The sequence below is a fragment of the Oncorhynchus nerka genome, linkage group LG1 (assembly GCF_034236695.1).
Source record: "Oncorhynchus nerka isolate Pitt River linkage group LG1, Oner_Uvic_2.0, whole genome shotgun sequence".
In the NCBI taxonomy this organism is placed as follows: Eukaryota; Metazoa; Chordata; class Actinopteri; order Salmoniformes; family Salmonidae; genus Oncorhynchus; species Oncorhynchus nerka.
Window position 1 is genome coordinate 2,572,577 of NC_088396.1, and position 19,023 is coordinate 2,591,599.

The following is a 19,023-nucleotide window of genomic DNA, read 5'->3' on the forward strand; positions in this document are numbered from 1 at the left end:
GATGTGGGCGAGTGATTTGTGCCCCATGGTGGTGATGGCGTTATGGTATGGGCAGTCATAAGCTACGGACAATGAACACAATTGCATTTTTTTCAATTGCAATTTGAATGCACAGAGATACCGTGACGATATCCTGAGAACCATTGTCGTACCATTCATCCACTGCCATCACATTATGTTTCAGCATGATAATGCACAGCCCCATGTCGCAAGGATCTGTACACAATTCCTGGAAGCTGAAAATCTCCCAGTTCTTCCATGGCCTGCATACTCACCAGACATGTCACCCATTGAGCATGTGTGGGATGCTCTGGATCGACGTTTATGACAGTGTGTTCCAGTTCCCGCCAATATCCAGTTCGCACAGCCATTTAATAGGAGTGGGACAACATTCCACAGACGACACTCAACAGCTTGATCAACTTTAGGCGAAGAAGATGTGTTGTGTGCTGCATGGTTTTCTTATCCATGCCCCTACCTGTTTTTTTAAGGTATCTGTGACCAACAGAAGCATATCTGTATTCCCAGTCATGTGAAATCCATAGATTAGGGCCTAATTTCCATATATGGACTCTAACTCAGTCAAATCTATGGAATTGTTGCATTTATATATATTGTTTTCAGTGTATATTAATGGCTTTACTTACCGGGAACTGAAAGGATCTCAGTCTGAAGCTGTTCCACTTGTTGCTCAGGTTCTGGTGATGTAGAATAAGAAAAAAAGAGTTTCTGAAGTCAACCTTTTACCAACTGATCTACAACAACCCATAACACTTTAATTGAACTATATGTCATAGAGCTGTTTTTACAGTGTGATAGCATGATATAATAGATGTTGTGTACAGTCATGATAGGTGACTTTGGTGTATGTCACATGAAATAACACTCAAGTAACAATATACAAAAGTACCATGGTTAGCTTATCAGCTAGCTAACCAGGTAACATAATATGCATTTGCTTTCAAAAGCATGACATGAGCTATCAGGACTGCTTAAAACAGCTGTTATTAAGCAAAAGACAGTCAACAATTGGCTACTTAGTTAGTTTTGTCAAAGTAGACCAGTCAGGTGCAAAGAGCCTCTATAAGCTTTCAGAAAACCTGGCAACAAGGACCACTCACCTGACCTCATGCAGCATTTCAAGCACTGGGCTTCAGTCTCGAACCTATTGCCATTGCCTTCACAACCACCATACCAGAACTGGGTACAGATCCCATTCTTTCTGTCAAAGAACCACTTAGCCTGATGGTTTTTGCACGCCAATCCAGGGTCAAAGTCAAGAGAGCATGGGTCTGTGAGCTCGTTAGCTAGAACATGCAAAAACAAGACCAGTCACAAGAGGGGTAAGAGAGAGGAGAGAGGTATTAGTATGGTTATGATGAACATCACCCATCTAAAAGCATATTTGAGTTACTGTGAGCCAGTTGTCAGCCATCACTAAACAGTAAGTCATTAATATGTAATGAAATTGTTAATGGCTAGAAGTGTTTGAAAAGTGAAAGCAGAACATTTGTTAGGAAATTACATTTATCTCATTGCTGGTAAATGAAACTCGAGAAAATCAATTAGTAGGACTATTGCACATTACAGTGGTTAATCTGTAATCTCTAATCTGCAATTAATATTGTGAGTAGTTTTGAACAGTAAATTGTTAATTGTGAGTCGAGTGGAAAAGGTAGAAGTTGTACAGGAGCATAGGTTTCTATTGGTGAATTGTTGAGATGAAAGAACAATAGCCATATTCAATAAACTGTTCTTCCATTAACGATGTTGCTATCAGAGTTCATACATATTAATGTTAGTACATTTTAGTAATTTATTAGGTCTGTGGCTGTGGGATCTCTGTGATATGCAGCGAAACCACCATCTGTACCTAATCCTGTTGAGCCAACTCCACAAGTACCTCTCGGGTAATACTGAGAAAGTACATGAATTGATCCACAGTCTTGGACTCAAGCGAACCTGTCAAAACCACGCTACGATAAAGTCCTTTCTGCTTTGCACATTACATAGTGCTAGTATGGCATGTTCCTATTGACAATCAACACAACAGTTTTCAGCTGTGCTAACATAATATAACATAAGGGTTTTCTAATGATCAATTAGCCTTTTAAAATGATAAACTTGGATTAGCTAACATAACGTGCCATTGGAACACTGGAGCGATGGTTGTTGATAATGGGCCTCTGTACCCCAATGTAGATATTACATAAATAATCATCAGTTTCCAGCTACAATAGTCATTTACAACATTAACAATGTATACACTGTATTTCTGATCAGTTTGATGTTATTTTAATGGACAATTTCTTTTCTTTCAAAAACAAGGACATTTCTAAGTGACCCCAAACTTTTGAATGGTAGTGTATTTATATAATATATACAGTATATATCATATGACATGTACATAGATCATGAATATATACAGTATGTCTATAAATAAAACATCAGCAGTCACTATGACAACTATTGTAGATGACCTCACCTCTTAGCTATTACTACCTTATATTTCTACCATAAGGGAGCGCTTGCAGTGGCCTCACTCCAAGGCTCAACATGTGAGCAATAAATCTTCATCAATGAAGTTATTTTCCACAAGACATGTTAGACTTTGTAAGTTTTGCACTGAAAAATAGACTGCAGATATTGCAAGTTTACAGCTCTGATGGTCCTGCAACCTACTTATTTTAAGACCGTTTTCGGTCTCTCACTGTAAAAGCTAAAGGCACTAAAATAATACTGAAGATATTGTCTGTCAGTGAACAGTTCTGTTGTTTATTAAGTCATATTCTCTGGATTTCTTGGCGCCACACTGAGTATACAAAATATTAGGAACACCTGCTCTTTCCATGATATAGACTGACCAGGTGAAATCTATGATCCCTTATCGATGTCACCTGTCAAGAACTACAACGCTCCAAGGTTTTTCATGCTCAACAGTTTTCCATGTGTATCGAGAATGGTCCACTACCCAAAGGACATCCAACCAACTTGGCATAACTGTGGAAAACATTGGAATCAACATGGGCCAGCATCCCTGTGGAATGCTTTCGACACCTTGTAGAGTCCCATGCCCCGACGAATGGAGGCTGTTCGGAAGGCAAAGGGGGGTGCAACTCAATATTAGGAATGTGTTCCTAATGTTTTGTACATTCCCGTGTATATTAAAAGCCCATTTGTTATTTTCCTTAAGGCCCACTCTGTGATATTTACAGACATATTTCATATTTTAAACTAATTATATATGAGTGGGCTTTTAACTTGAAAATAATGGAGCATCATGTGTGATAAAACTTAATGTGCTTTAAAGAGTGATGCTGCTCCATACTGTTGGATTAATTGTAGTAACAACAATGCTGCCAATGAAAATCCAAACACAATGAATTCTCATTAGAGACCATTAGATAGAAACAAAGGGGAAAGCTTCTCAAATGTAGAGGCTGGCTCTTTTAGAGTTTGAAATGCAAGTTCCCATGGGACAAATCATTTATCCTCAATGCCTAATAAATCAGCTAACTGTTGAAAGAAATCCTGGTTTAAATTACGCCGACCATCTTTCTCGCTCGCTCGCTCACACACACAAATACACACACGACAAGTGTCACTCACCAATCTCTGGTTTGTCCAGTGGTGTAGTGGCTATGATACCAGTCACCTCCATGGGAGAAGCGATCTTATGCTCTGCTGCTGCTTCTGTCCAATCAGGCATTACATAATAATGGTCAGTGGATTCAGTTAAAACAATATTTATGGATGTTGTGTGGCTTTGTCTGCCAACAGGTGACTCGTTTTGTTTTGTCTTACATTACAAAAAGGTACAAATTCCAATGAAATATATGAACGCCAAAAAGACATTGACGAAACAGGAAAAGTCCCTTTAATCATTGCTTGGATGTTCCACAACAATAAACCAATAGTCATTTAATTATCATAATAACAATCATTTTGAAATCTTATTTTTCAGAATAATAAAGGCCTACTGAAAAGTATACACATAACAATCAATCGCTCTGGCGAAACTGTGATCATTGACTATGGATTTCAGGTTGACATCACCATTGCAGAGTAAAACAGGTAACCTAAGCACACCAGACAATCATTGTGGTGTGTTCATGGACTTACTGGTGGTAATAATGCCTTTGTGTGTGGCCGCAACGTGGCCCTGGGCGGTGCGTGTGGTCACCACGGCGTGGTAGGTCTGGGCGCTCTCCAGGCCGCCTACAGTGAGCTCCGTGCCTGTCACATTCCTCCTCAGCACCAGTGTGTGGTCGCGCAGGCGCGTCACCACCACCTCGAAGTAGGCTATGAGCTTGGGGTCTGGGCTGGCCCAGCGCAGGGTCAGGCCACTGGAAGTGGTGTTGGCTACGTGCAACTCCTCTTGGTCTAGTGGTCAAACCGTGTGGTATTAACACACACGCAAAAATAACACACAAGCAGACAATAAAATCACAGTCAATAAACAAAAGAGACATTGACAATTGATTAGTCTTTGAACCACCACAGGAAATGGGGATTGATTTATTGAACTGGATGTAAACCCTGCTATTTCATTTTATATTTCATGTCTTACCTTTGTGCTTTCTTGGATGGACTGCCTGGTGATTTTCATGGTGTTTTTGATGTTTCCTACACATAGAGTGGATAATTGACACAGCATATATAACATTCTACCAGTGGAGGCTCCTCAGAGGAGGAAGGGGAGGACCATCCTACTCAGTGAATTTCTGAAACATGTAATATAATGAAACCTTAAAAAAGTTATCCTTTTAAGATAAAACTATACGAAATATATGTTGCCAAATACCTGATTAAAAGACACTGTTTTGAAATGAATGTCTACAGTAGTCCTCTCTAGGTTTCTTCCTAGGTTTTGGCCTTTCTATGGAGTTTTTCCTAGCCACCGTGCTTCTACACCCCCATTGCTTGCTGTTTGGGGTTTTAGGCTGGGTTTCTGTACAGCACTTTGAGATATCAGCTGATGTACGAAGGGCTATATAAATACATTTGATTTGCTTTGATTTGAGTAGTCTCAACAGCACCCTCTAGGGTAGCACCATGTTGTACCCGGAGGACAGCTATTTTCCATCCTCTTCTGGCTACATTGACTTCAATACAAAACATATATTGCTCATGCTGCTCACCCCCTTCCCCTTCTTCTCCAACACCATCCATCCATGATGAGCCTGTCCTGCACTGAAGCCTCAACACCTCAACCCCTGTACTGGACTGAAGTCTTGCCTCTGAACACCAACTCATGCCTCATACCCTCATTAAATCACCTCTGTGATCCCTTCCCAACACTGTAAGGAGCCTTCTCATTCCCTTTCCCCATTATATTTGACTTAAAATGTCTTTATTAAATTAGACGATTTTCGAAACACGCTTTGTTGTCTCCGTGTGGTCCGCGCCTATGCCGTGGGTCTCCAGCCTCTGAATTCTACCAATACATCAACTATAGTGATTTACATGACAATCATGATGAGCAATGTCATAATATGATACAAATGTATTATGTAACATGATCTGAATACTCACTCTTGGCTGTGGTGTGATTTGGGGAAGGGGAACTTGGGGAATGGCTGGTCACTCTGGTACCAATGACAGTTTTTGGAGACTTCAGGGGACATGTAGAAAGCGTTCTCAACTGCAGACACAAGAGGAAAAGGACAATCTTCACCTATAGTGTCAACCTGACTCAAAGGCCCTTACAATGCGTTTGTAAGTGGTTTCAACAATGTCAACCTGAACGACTGTCAATGTGTTAACAAGTATGTGCATTCAAACTAATTATTGAATTAGCCAGTGAATAAAAGGTGGACATAAAAGGTGAATAAAAGGTGGACATATAAGGTGAATAAAAGGTGGACATAACAGGTGAATAAAAGGTGGACAGGTACTAACAGGTACTCAAAATACGGCAACAGTGTGAAATAGAGCACTTACTGCTGAGATACTTGGGCAGCAGTCGGCCAAAGTTCTGAATGTGCTTGTCGTAGAAGTGTGAGGTGCTGGTCAGCCTCTTGAAGAAGACGTCGGAGGGCTCACTGGCCATGCGCATCATCACGCGGGCGTCCCCAGCACTAAGTTTCTCGCCAACGCCCAGGATGACCAAGAAATAGCCCTTGCACTTGGCATCGGTGGCCACGGCAACCAGCCGCTCCTCATCCTCCTCCACTGGGCCTGTCACGAACAATGTCAGCACCTTGAGGTCACGCTGGTGGGGCGCCCTTTCAAACACCTGCTCCACCGTGTGCTCGATGGCTGCCGCCAGCGCCCGCCCACCCTCCAGTTGGGGCGTTTTGTCCAGGAGGAAGTTGCGGATGTCTTGGGCCGAGCGGTGGTCGGTCAGACCCACGTCCACGCGGATCGGCGAGCCGCTGCTGTTGCGCAGGAACTCGTAGGGTGCCTGCTGGATCACAGCCACACGAGCGTGGTGGATGGATGCCATAGGGTCTGACGAGACTTCAAGTTGCTCTACAATGTGAGCAACATAGCGTTTAATCTCGGTGAAGACAGTGGGGTAGGTGGTCTCGGAGCTGTCCATGACGAAGGCCATGTCAATGTCCACGTCGGTGGTGGAGGACCTCCTGTCTCTCGACTGCTGAGGGGGGACGTAGTCACACATTTGGTCTGGAGCACAGGAGTCTGGAGAATAAATGAACACAGATTGAACACAATTGTCTCAAGCATTTTGGCTTGTTATGGTTTTCATTATGTCTTACTGGATTTTTTTTGGAAAGCTATTTTCGTTTCGTATGTAACTGTCAATGGCACCAAGAGGCAATGTGCATCCAATAAGCTTACAATAGAATAACTATGATCAGAAAGAAAGTTTGGACTAATCAGTTACACCATCATAAATAAATAAAAAATTTAGAACACAAGAACGCACAATGTCTTGGGTGTTGAATATAAATAACAATTCAATGCAGCATTTGTGTGAAGTCAATCTCTGAAGATATGAGAAAAGCTCTTACCCAGGCAGATGTGGCAGCTCATGACCTTTTGGATAGCCGAGTTGTACTGTGCACTTCCGGGATTAGGCAGTACGATCACCTGACCCAGTGCTGACCCAGTGTTGTTCATCTGACACACAGGGAGGAAGCAATGACAATTCAAAAACATGGCCAGGTCAGCTGACAATAAGACAGCTCTGTAAATTCATTTTTAAGTGTTGTACACTGCTTTCAGGAACCAGAGCAATAGCTACATTCCAATATCTATACTTCCACATTGCATGCCAACACTTTCTTCTAAATACTATGGTAGTGTAGATAATGGAGCAAAGCCAAAATTATTCCCTACTTTGTGTTATGGTATCAGAGCAAAACTTTACCCTATGGAAGAGGGGTCTATTTCGGCATCCTTTACATTACCTTCAGGGCTCTGGTAAGCTGGCCATCCTCTTTGTTGACCAGAAACACTGAGGCGATGCCAGAGTCATAGAGACGGAGGGCCGCGGCGCTGACTGCCCGCTGATCCTTCACTGGCCCGTTGACAAAGAATATGGCGACCTTCCTCATGAGGAAGCCGCTGCGCACCCTCTTGAAGGTGTTCTGTGCCAGGAAGTTCATGGCCGTCTCCAGGCTGCGCTGTTTGCGCGTCTGTAATGCCTGCAAGCCTTCCACACGCTGCACCAGAGAGCGGCGCTTCAGCGCATCGGCAAAGCGGATCTCGGTGGTCACCTCGTTGTTGTAGAGGGTGAGGGCCACGCGGGCACCGCGTGGGCAATTGCTCTCGGAGATGGTGATGTTGCCGACCAGGCGGAGCACGGCGTCACGCATGTTGTTGAAGGCAGGCCGACCCACGCCGTCTGAGGCGTCCAGGGCGAAGGCTAGCTCAGTGGGGTAGAGAGGGCACTCCTGTTGACCATAGCAGCAAGCTGAGAATAAAATGAAAAAGAAGTTTAGGGGCATTCGTACTCATATGTCAATAAATGTTGACATTTTGGGGCTAGGGAGGGAGGTCGGTTATGCAGTGTGTATCTGAGGTGGTTTTACATGACATACAGTTGTGGGTGCCCCTACCGCCTCTTCTAGTGCCAATTAATACATTAAATATGGTATATTACATGGTGATCAGTGTAAGCATTTTGTACTTACGACAGTTGTCTCTGATTTTCTTCACAAGGTCACATTGCTAAGGAGAAAACAGACAATTTCAAACCGATGTTAAGACATTGTACAGTACATATTCCACACATGTAAACTTTGGTCAATTTTCCTATACAAAATGACTTCTGTATGATAAATGGATTCCTACCACAACGCCAGGTCCTCTCGGTCCTTTCTGGCCCTGTGGAAAGACAAACAGCAGAGTTGAACAGATGGACACAGCTGGAAGGAGACAAAGCACTAGGCTACTTTCTCAGGCCTGGCACCGCTCCAGATAACAACATCATTATTTGTGTCCATTATATAAACAGTGAACAGTTTGTAATGACGTTATATACAATACATATACTACTTCGCAAACCTCCAAAGACTGTGAATGTTACAAAATTATGTATGGAGATTTTATAATGTGACATTATGTGGGAGGTCAAGATATTTCATTTTATGGGTAAATATTGATAGCCTCTTCCTAGAGCTGAATTAAACTGCTAACAATGTCTTAGACTATAAAGTCATGACTATGAATATCTATACAGTTATGGATTATTATGCAGGGCCAAGGAGAGAATATAAGGTTTATAAAGTGTTGTGAACACATGCGGCTGGTTTCCTGGATCCAGATTAAACCGGGACTAAAACGCATTATAAGTAGAGAATCTCAATTGGACGTGCTTTTTAGTCCAGGACCATGATTAAATATGGGTCTGAGAAAGGGACCCACTGTAAAAGTCAGTACTTACATAAGGCCCGGGGTATCCAACCTCTCCCTTTTGACCCGGAGTACCGATTTCACCTGAAACACCCTAGAAAAAGCAGTATAACAACATTAAAAGTCAGATTTAAAAAGTTGTATGATTTTATTCCAAATGTATGCATCAATTTACCCATACTGTATGGTACACTCTACTTTGATATTTTTACATTTCTATTTGGCAATTTAGCAGACACTCTTAGCCAGAGTTACTTACAGTCAGTGCATTCAACTCGGTTAGGTAAAACAAACACATACCACAGTGCTTGTTTTAGTTATATTATCAGTTAAGAAACACCCATTGCACACAGCACCCCTCATCCCAGTCTCCCACCCCAGCTAAAGCACTCACCCTCTGGCCACGGTTTCCTATGGGTCCTGGTCCGCCATTGTTTCCTCCATCACCTGCCGCCCCCTGCATGGTGACAGAAACATCAGTGTGGGAACTGTCACACGGAACAATAAGACAGACACCTGTCTGAATTTGACCAATATGAAATTGGTGATTTTGAAAATTGGTGATTTTGAAAATGACTAATTTTTCATTTTTGTTGCAAAACAAATTGGAGAGGCTACTCTCTACAGACATTACATTTCCACCTGAGATCCTTTGAATGAAACAGTGCGCTTTTCTTCATTTCAGCAATCCTTGAATTGAACTGAGTAAGCTGTGACGGTGATGATGTACTTGACATTACCTTTGGTCCTGGGAATCCCGGGAAGCCCTCATCACCCTGTAAAGGAAGACATTTGTCAGTTCATTTGAGCATGGGTTGATAATGGCAATTTAACATCATGCAAGCTCATTATAACATCGGACATTGATGTATTGGTTGAATTTGTTGGATATTAGTGATTGCATTAATTATGTAGGTGCAGATTGGACTAGTACATATGAATATGAGGGACAAACAGACATATTGATTATTTACCTTTCTTCCTTTGGGCCCTGCGATACCAAATCCATCTCGACCATCTTCACCCTGTAAGAAGAGAATACTGAGCTTACCGCAAAGCGAATGACCCAATCTTAGTTAACAGTACCATGTGTGCTAAACAATGAACAATGTCACTATGTACAGCTGACCGGGGTTCAAATAGTATTAAAAATCGTTCAAATACTTTTGCTGTGCTTGATTGAGCTTGCCTGGCACAAAGGAACGGTCCAATGGTATGGTTCCAAAAGTTCAAACCCCACCCATCTGGCACTCCAGGCAGACACAAGCAAACACTCAATCTATTTGAAAGCTGTGAAATACTATTTGAACCCAAGTCTAATGTACAGACTGAGATAATAGTTGGGAAGTAGAACTGTATGCACTGATCTAAACTGATCATTCCAGTACCAAGACACTATGCACTAGTACCGTGTACTAAGTCACTGCATTGGGACAGATCATGTATGAGGCTAATGAAATGAGACAGAACGTACGAGCACTTCAGCAAAATTATACCAGTTAAGAGATTAAAGACACATGCTCCAGGTTCTAAGAAGTGAGAGGAGTTCAGAGACAGACATAAATCTTGCTGCTCTTTGAACTGGCCGTGATGATGATGTCCAGATTGCCATCAGAAAGCCCAAGAGACTGGAGCATGTCTAAAGTTGACTACTTGCACATTCCCTCTCATGGATTTAACACTGGACCATGACCAGGTTAACAAAACCAAAGCATGGATTTCTGTCCATAGACTGCTTACAGGGTAAATAAACCAATATATACATTTGTAATTTGGGTGAACTATCCCTTGAACATTGATGGACAATCCCTACAACCAATGTTTATTCCTTACTTACACTATGCTCAAATCTGTAGTGGGGAGTGTGCAAGTGCACACTTCAGGAGAAGAGTAGAGAATCTGTGTCTCACACTGTCACAAGCCTGGGCTCATATGAGCAGAATGTCATAGGGCTACAATAGAAACAATTCATCTCAGAAATGTATCCACTAAATAGGATAAGAATGGGAAAAGATGATTCGAACTCCAATAACATACTGTAGATTATGATGTATTGCACGTGTGTAGTCTACGATCTGATTAATAGTCAGTCTGTTTGTTAATCTTCCCTAGGTGTCAATTGCGTTTAGCTGACAGAATGTGATGTAATGACTTACAGGCTCACCACGAGGTCCCAGAGGTCCCACGATGCCTTTTGGTCCGGGCTCTCCTGGCTCACCCTATAATGCAGATATACAAGAAATGAGAAGCAGAGAGAGGGAAAGAGAGAGAAAGAGAGAGAGAGCACACTTCGAAAAAACATTCCTTCTGAGTCGCGCAGAGATTTCCTCCAGATTTAATTGCATTCACCCCCGTTACTTGAAGTAAATGTGACACAGGGCCTGGAAGTTTTGTTAGGGATCATTCTCTGTTGACTCTAATAGGCCGTGTATGTGTGTCCAGTAACGGGAGAGTGGGAGGCTTAGGCCATTGTGAATATACTGCAACCTAAACAAGGCTGGGATGACTTTGAGGCATAGGCTAGACAAGAGCGTTGCCAATGATGATCAGTTCTGTACCTTGCGACCCAGAGCTCCTCTCCTGCCCTTGTCTCCGGGGGTTCCCTGGGCTCCTCCTGGACCCTGGAATAAAACAAACAAATCAGAGAAAATCTTCTCACCATTGACACCATGGCACTGTCAGGTTACAGAGATGCTGAAGCAACGCGTGTTGTCGTATGTCATGATTACAAAGCAGATTCACTCCTACAGACCCTACATGTGAAATGTGCTCTTAACAGTGTCAGCATTTTTTTTTCCTGTTTGTCACCTGGGAGGCACATGCATTCATTTTGTCTGTGTTTCTTACAGAACATGTGTTACTTCTTTCCAACCGCACATTGCTTGTGTTTACTGTGATTCCCAATTAGATGCCTTTTCATCAAGTTATATGGCGCTGTGCAGTACATCTCAAAGTCCAAACTTAAATGTCAACAAACAAAAAAAACGTCTAATATCAAAGAGGACACGAAACCCTTTTGTGATTCATCACTCTGTGGCACAATCAATTAGGTTAAAGATTAATGATTAGATAGATCTACTATAACTAGGACCAACGTTTTAGGGGCTAATATTGGCACTGTTCGTTTGAGAAGCCTACATATGTCCAATCTTTTGTTGTTGAGAATTTTTACATTCGTAATTTCCACTTTAAAATGTCAGACTTAATTTGCCCTAACGACAAATGTTTCAACCCCTACAAAAAAATGTCCATTAATTATAATCCACATAATAATTCACATTTCCTGTTGCTAAAGGATTATTTTTCTGACTCAAATTAAGATCCTACATCTATCTGTATGTCTTGATACAAAGAAGAGACTGAGGTCTTAACACGCTGCAGAAGCTTCAATATCAGAAGTGTGCCACATTTCAAACGGAGCTGGTAGTTCACTTACCCTTGGTCCAGGGTTTCCGTCCTCACCTCTGGTTCCAGGTGCACCGATTGGTCCAGCTTGGCCCTGAATAGGACAAAAAGCATCACAAACACACGTCTACATCAGAGACGGGTCTCCTGTAGAATCAAAGTGACCAATAGATTTGGTGGATAAAAAATTGTGTTTAGTTACAGAGTGAGTGTGATTTGAATCTGAAGTTGAACTGCCTGTTGGACTTAGTTCAGCCCCTTAGCTTCAGTATAAACATGGCTACTATGAAAGCCCATGTAATGACTGATACCAATAAAAGTGTAATGACAGTAATGGATTTTTTGGCAAGGGACGATAAACATGCACACCGCAAACTACACAATGTTCTGTCAACAAGTCTAGAAACACAGTGTATGGAGGCACTTACTCTGGATCCTCCAATACCAGGCTCTCCCTGCACACCATCGCCTCCGGGTTTGCCAGGGTTTCCCTATGACACAGGAGAAACCCATGTCTCGGTTAAATACGACGTGATTAGACCTCAGTAAACATGATCAGTTTATTGAGATTAGATGAAGTGAGTTTACTGTAGATAATTGAGTAGCGTATTTAAAGGACAGTCGCTTGCTAGATATGCTACGTTTGATCACAGAAAGTAATGGAGAGGGGGATGCTATGTCTGCTAATTATGGTGGCCCCACACTATAGTACATGTATGTGTATTATGGTGGTGTCGGGTTCACCTAGGGGTCATGATAAGGATTGTACCAAAATGTTTGATGTATTAGAATAATTGATTATACTTATGTTGTATTAAGGGTTATAAAACCCCTCTCTCCTTACATTTATAGGGTCCTAGACAGATTAACAATACATATACATTGAGGTTTTAATATTTTTCCACAGTTGTTTTCTAATTCTCTCTCTCTGCCTCATTATAAAGAGGTCCCTCTGAGAAATGTGTGACTGTGAAGAAGGAGCTCTGCAGGGGAGTGAAGGAGATAAGACTAGTCAAACATTCCACAATAAATCAACTTTGGGGAGTGGATGTTTACTGCTAAGTTTTTAGATGGCACTAAAAGCCATTGTTTATATAGCTTGGTAGGCAGGGTTTTGTTCTCAGGAGTAAAAAGGTAGTGACCACCAGGCTAGCCTGAGGGTTTAATAAAACAACTGGAGACCTTTTGTTTGATGCAGAACTTACTCTTAAACATGCTATGCTATGTTCCTGATTGTCCATTTCTGTCTGCAATTGCATTAATAAAGGTTTTTGAATGATTTAATTAAAGATCTTGTCATGATGCTAATTTCACCAATGAGCCAATAATGATTGACAAGAACGAAAGGAAAGAACCCTAACAGTGGCCATGATTTAAGTCTGATGACTGCATGGGAAGTGCTGTCAATGTGCAGATGGCAATGGGTAATTGGGTGTGGAAGGACTGGTTACCCTGATATCAGGCACAGTAATGTAGCCTGGTTATGCAACATTAGGCCTGCTAATGTAAGGCATCAAGACTGGGTATGTTCAGAGGTAAGGTTCAGGGTTCACTTACAGCTTGTCCAGGTGGGCCTCTTCTACCATCAGAACCCTAATACAATCCAAACAGGGAATAAATACATTATACAGACACAGTTATTACTGAGTTACCTCATAATGTGGTGGTGCATAGATAAGTGAACTATTCGGTATAAAGAAATATTCAGCCAAATATCAGATAACACCGTTTTTAGTAATAGAGAAGAAGAGAGAGAGTAGTCATACCGTCCTGCCTGGTTCACCGGGGCCTCCCTTCTTACCATCCTCCCCTGGCTCTCCCTAGGATTCAAGACAAAGTACATCGAAGACAATAACAGGAAGTGACACCAGTGAAAGAAACAGAGTGACGGCTTAAACAGGAAAGGAGGTGTGAAGATGCTCACTCCTACTCACTGTGCAATTGCAAATCAGCACACAAAACGTTAAGAATAGAAGGATACTTGATGGTTAATTTCCTATACAAACACTGTAATCCCCACAGGCAGTTAACACACTAGCTTGGTGAGAGGAAGACATTACCACTGGGCCGACATCGCCTGGGTCTCCTTTAGGTCCAGCCACATTGTTATCTTGACCTGTGGTTCCCTAGCAAACAGAAAGCAAATGGAATCAGATTCAGAATCAGTATGGCTGTTAATGATGTAGTACAAAAGACTTTGTCGACAAATTTGGTTGGTTTCTCTGTTATATCTACCATATGAATCCCAATGATTGGGATTCCTGCTATCATTATAAGGTAACACCAACTGAAGACTGAACCAGTATCAGTTTTCCCATCCCTGGCCCTGAACTAAATCATTCTGTAATGAAAACAAGCACTGATCTGTTGAGCAAGGCACTTAAACCTAATTGCTCCTGTAAATCGCTTACATTACTGAAATGTAAAATGTAATCTGGAATAAGGCTGTACTGTATTTCAGATGTTAATATATACTTACAGGATCTCCTCTGATTCCTGTATCCCCGATGTCTCCTGCATGTCCTTTAGTTCCTTTGGGTCCCTGAACACAGAAACAAACATTTGTGAGTGGTAAGCACATCAGAATAATTCAAATGAATGAATGCATGGAAAAGTAGCCAGAAATGGATGTTTATGAGGTTGCAATGACCACATGAGGACTCACCCTTCTCCCAGAGTGCCCTCTGTCTCCTGGGGGTCCAGCGACTCCACTCTTGCCCTGGTGGAAAACAATACATCAGTCAGCCACACATTCAAGAGTGGTCTAAAAGTCAATCATAAGTCATTATATTCACCTTTACTACTGTGGGTCTGTCTTGTAAGCGTAAGCATTCAAAGCTAGATTGACTGTACATTTTGCTTTGTAAAGTCGTAGATTAAAGGGAGGATTTCAAAAGAACTTCTGATATGAGGCCAATATGTAAAAAGCTGTAACTGTTCACGTAAAGTTCTGTATGACTTAACTTTAGGATACATTTTCAGCAAATGCCATAGAAAAACAAATCTTATTGTAAAATAAATTGTGTTTTTCTTACCTCTTCTCCGTTTATGCCATCCAGGCCGATCTCTCCATATTCCCCCTGACAGAAGACAAGGGTTATTGAGGGTAATGCTCATCACTAACATTTAAACAAGCTATTATGTGATCAATATATTATCTATTATCAGGTGAAGTAAAGTATTGATTTTTATATATTTTTTAAACTCACCTTTTCTCCAGAGTATCCACGACCGCCCTGATCAATTGAGAAAAAGGAGATACATTCTTACATGTTTTATGCAAAAAAATATTACATTCTGTTTTGATTTCACATCAGCTAACCTTTTGATTGATACAGTAGTGCTAAATGGGTACGTACCTTGATGCCCCTCTGTCCAGGACAGCCCTGGAAACCTTGCGTTCCATTGACACCAGGAGGACCTCTGTCTCCCTGTCACAGGATGAGAAGAGAGAGAGAGATGTCCTGTTACACAACATTTACACTATATTGAATAGCATTGAGGTTGATGATGGATGCCGTTCATCACTCTAAGATGCTACACATTGGTGGTGAAATGTGTAGCAATGTGTTACAGCACTTTGAGCACCGGATAGGCTCTATATACTGTAAATCCAACTATTATTATTTTGAAACTTCAGAGCAGGTGCATAGTGTGGCCTGAGGGTACAGTCTTACTAAAGAAGACAGGAAGAAAGCTGAACAGATATTTGTGAGCTTAAAGTTGTTTCAGATATGAACAGAAATCTGACTTACGGGTCCTCCCTCATCTCCGGGATGTCCTGCTCCGCCTGCTCCACCTGGGCTGCCCTGCAAGATAAGAAGCGTATTATGCATAAATCTGCACTGTATAACTAACTCATGACAATAGTCTTTCACAAGGCATTTATATTTCCCAAGACATTTTTACACACTTAAGTACACTCTTAGAAAAAAAGGTACATTTAAAACCAATAAGGGTTCTTCTGCTGTCCCCATTGGAGAACCTTTTGAAGAACTAACTAACTAACTAACAAACTCCCTCACGACGCCAGGACAGCGGAGTCAATCACCACCTTCCGGAGACACCTGAAACCCCACCTCTTTCAGGAATACCTAGGATAGGATAAAGTAATCCTTCTCACCTCCCCCCCCTTAAAAGATTTAGATGCACTATTGTAAAGTGGCTGTTCCACTGGATGTCTTAAGGTGAACGCACCAATTTGTAAGTCGCTCTGGATAAGAGCGTCTGCTAAATGACTTAAATGTAAATGTAAATGAACTATTTTTGGTTCCAGGTAGAACCCTTTTGGGTTGAATGTAGAACCCTTTCCACAGAGGGTTCTACATGGAACTCAAAAGAGTTCAACCTGGAACCAAAAATAGTTATCCTATAGGGTCAGCTGAAGAACCCTTTTGGAACCCTTTTTCCTAAGATTGTGTATTAGTATACCGTAGTTAAGTTCAAGTAATAATAACAAAGCACATTAGTAACCTTGGATCCTCCAAGCCCGACTGCTCCTCGGTCTCCCCTTGTGCCGGTGCATTTACATGGCACTGCACAGCACTCCCTCTCAGCAATGTTGTCCTGTAAATTGGAATGAATATAAAGTTGGAATTTAAGATGGGACAAAACATTTTCTATGTACAGCCAAAATTGGTTGATTATCCACTCAATCCAAAACTGCATATCTGTGACTTTACTACGACGTCAAGTATCTTCCTAATGTTCAACGTGGTCATACTGTACAGTAGATTAGTCCTTAGACTTTATCCAGGTTCTTTCCTAAAAGCATGTGTGTGGCACAGTTGGGTTACATGGCTGAGTTGGACTGTATGGTACAGGTACAAGTACGAGAACATGTACCGTTTCTGTAGTGAGTGACAGTGACAGCACTCACCAGTTCCTCCAGAAGCTCGTAGTCCAGGTCCATGACATTGACTCGGAGGGGTCTGGTGTACCTGAAGCCTCGGCCAAACTCCAGCAGCACAGCCTCCTCAAACCTGGGTACCCGCTCCAGACCCACCAGGATGAAGCTGTTCACACCTAACATGGCACAAAACACATATTTAATTATCTTTGTCCAGGATCTTTCTCAGTAGTTTCAACAGCCATAGCAATCCAATAATCCAGCCATAAGACGTATCCTCACCTGAAATCTTAAGTTCTTCAACTCCTCTCTTCATTTCGTTATACTGGCCATCCAGACCGTCAGTCAGATGGATCACAACCTGTGCATGGTTGGGGGGGGGGGCAATCATGTAATTTAATTTTACTAATAATGAATGGCATTTATTTCAATAAGTTTGCTTCACTCTCAAGTCGAACTTAACCAAAAAAGATAAATTACAGACTTCAATCTACTCTACTCACACCGTTCCCTGTGTGTGAAGATATTAATTACATTAATTTATTAAAAAAAGAGACATGCAGACACACCTTGACTGCGTCTGCGGCTCGGCTTTTGAACCTCGAACCGTATGCGGAAATGGTCTTGGCATTGAGGACATAGGGGCCGCGATTGCGCAGGGCCCGGAATGCCTCAAACAGCATGTCGGCGTTGTCCGTGAACTCCAAGTGGACAGGTTCCGAGGCGCTATCCATGGCCAGGATGCCCACCTGGATCGAGGGGATCTGTCCCGATGAGCAACTGATGCCCGTCATCTTGGTGATCCTCTGGAGGATGGCACCCATCTTGGACTCCAGGATCCTCTGGGCCTGGAAGATGTTCTGCGAGGACACGTCGAAGCCCACCAACACCTCCAGACTGCAGGCTGAAAGAGTGAGAGAGAGAGCGAGAGAGAGAGAGAGAGAGAGAGAGAGAGAGAGAAAATATGGGGAGGTTGATTGGTGGTTGGTGTTTGGAGCTTCACTGTACTATGTCTTGTAATGTAGATGTTTACCAGATGTTTACAATCCATATGCGGTCTGCTATTACCTGAGTCATTCTAAAGCATAGCCATTTTTTTTATCAATGTTCTATATGAAAGTAAAGGATGTAAGTAAAACAAGCATGAGGAATTGACATAGATTTGCCAAGATATGTCCTCCTAACACCAACACTAGGGGAAAGATAGGGTCAAATGTCTGTGATCCTCACCTTTCGAGGGTTCCTGGCTCACGCCAGTGCACAGCTTGATTCCCTTCACCTCGTCGTCCAATGTTTCCAAGATCTGCTCGTTGAGCTCAGAGAGCTCCATGAACGTGCTCGCCCTGGCCACCGTGGAGGCCTCGCTTGCCAGGTTGTTCAACTCGTCCTCAATGTCGCCCACGCCAACGGCGTAGATACGGACACCGGTGGCCTTCAACCCCAGAGCGGCAGTCTTGCCATCGTCAGATGACTTTCCGCCAGTGACGATCATCAGGATCTGGGGGATGCCCTCATCCTTCCTGCTGCCTTTATCTTTGATGAAGTGGTTCTCCTGCACGTGGCGAATGGCAGCACCCGTGTTGATCCTGCGGCCACCCTTGTACTCTGTGCGACTAAGGGCGTTGATGATGTCATCCTTGGTCTTGTAGGTGTTGAGGTAGAAGACGTCGGTGACGTCGGTGGCATAGTGGGCCAGGCCAATCTGCAGGTTGTCACGCTCGGTGAAGAAGAGGTCTACAAGGTTCAGGATAAACTCCATCACTTCCTTGAAGTTGTCCTTGCCAAGGTTGATGGAGCCATCCACCAAGAACACGATGTCAGCAGCCTTGGCTTTCGGGAGTCCTGAAGCTGAGAGAAAACAGAGAGAGAGAGTGACGGAGAGGGATGGAGTGAAAGAGAGGTGCCATGTTGAATCCTATTCACAGAATTTATTTGGCTATTATTCA

General features: G+C 42.5%; 1 protein-coding gene across 3 annotated transcripts in view; it reads right to left on the reverse strand.

Annotated features, from left to right (window-relative positions):
- The window catches only part of LOC115130343 (collagen alpha-3(VI) chain-like), a 97,036-nt gene that overhangs the window by 5,045 nt on the left and 72,968 nt on the right, over positions 1-19,023 (reverse strand). For all 3 annotated transcript variants that reach the window (XM_029661854.2, XM_029661526.2, XM_029661437.2), the window contains 33 exons: positions 18,308-18,925; positions 17,647-17,981; positions 17,360-17,438; positions 17,108-17,253; positions 16,702-16,794; positions 15,984-16,037; positions 15,588-15,659; positions 15,438-15,464; positions 15,264-15,308; positions 14,894-14,947; positions 14,708-14,770; positions 14,289-14,354; positions 13,995-14,048; positions 13,786-13,821; positions 12,657-12,719; positions 12,260-12,322; positions 11,382-11,444; positions 10,980-11,042; positions 9,798-9,848; positions 9,564-9,599; positions 9,218-9,280; positions 8,855-8,917; positions 8,263-8,295; positions 8,103-8,139; positions 7,377-7,882; positions 6,978-7,086; positions 5,944-6,645; positions 5,536-5,644; positions 4,571-4,626; positions 4,123-4,383; positions 3,610-3,693; positions 1,122-1,307; positions 648-698 (listed from right to left, as the gene is read on the reverse strand). In XM_029661854.2, the coding sequence (XP_029517714.1) occupies positions 648-698; positions 1,122-1,307; positions 3,610-3,693; positions 4,123-4,383; positions 4,571-4,626; positions 5,536-5,644; positions 5,944-6,645; positions 6,978-7,086; positions 7,377-7,882; positions 8,103-8,139; positions 8,263-8,295; positions 8,855-8,917; positions 9,218-9,280; positions 9,564-9,599; positions 9,798-9,848; positions 10,980-11,042; positions 11,382-11,444; positions 12,260-12,322; positions 12,657-12,719; positions 13,786-13,821; positions 13,995-14,048; positions 14,289-14,354; positions 14,708-14,770; positions 14,894-14,947; positions 15,264-15,308; positions 15,438-15,464; positions 15,588-15,659; positions 15,984-16,037; positions 16,702-16,794; positions 17,108-17,253; positions 17,360-17,438; positions 17,647-17,981; positions 18,308-18,925 (4,341 nt within the window). The remainder of the gene's footprint in view (positions 1-647; positions 699-1,121; positions 1,308-3,609; positions 3,694-4,122; positions 4,384-4,570; positions 4,627-5,535; positions 5,645-5,943; positions 6,646-6,977; positions 7,087-7,376; positions 7,883-8,102; positions 8,140-8,262; positions 8,296-8,854; positions 8,918-9,217; positions 9,281-9,563; positions 9,600-9,797; positions 9,849-10,979; positions 11,043-11,381; positions 11,445-12,259; positions 12,323-12,656; positions 12,720-13,785; positions 13,822-13,994; positions 14,049-14,288; positions 14,355-14,707; positions 14,771-14,893; positions 14,948-15,263; positions 15,309-15,437; positions 15,465-15,587; positions 15,660-15,983; positions 16,038-16,701; positions 16,795-17,107; positions 17,254-17,359; positions 17,439-17,646; positions 17,982-18,307; positions 18,926-19,023) is intronic.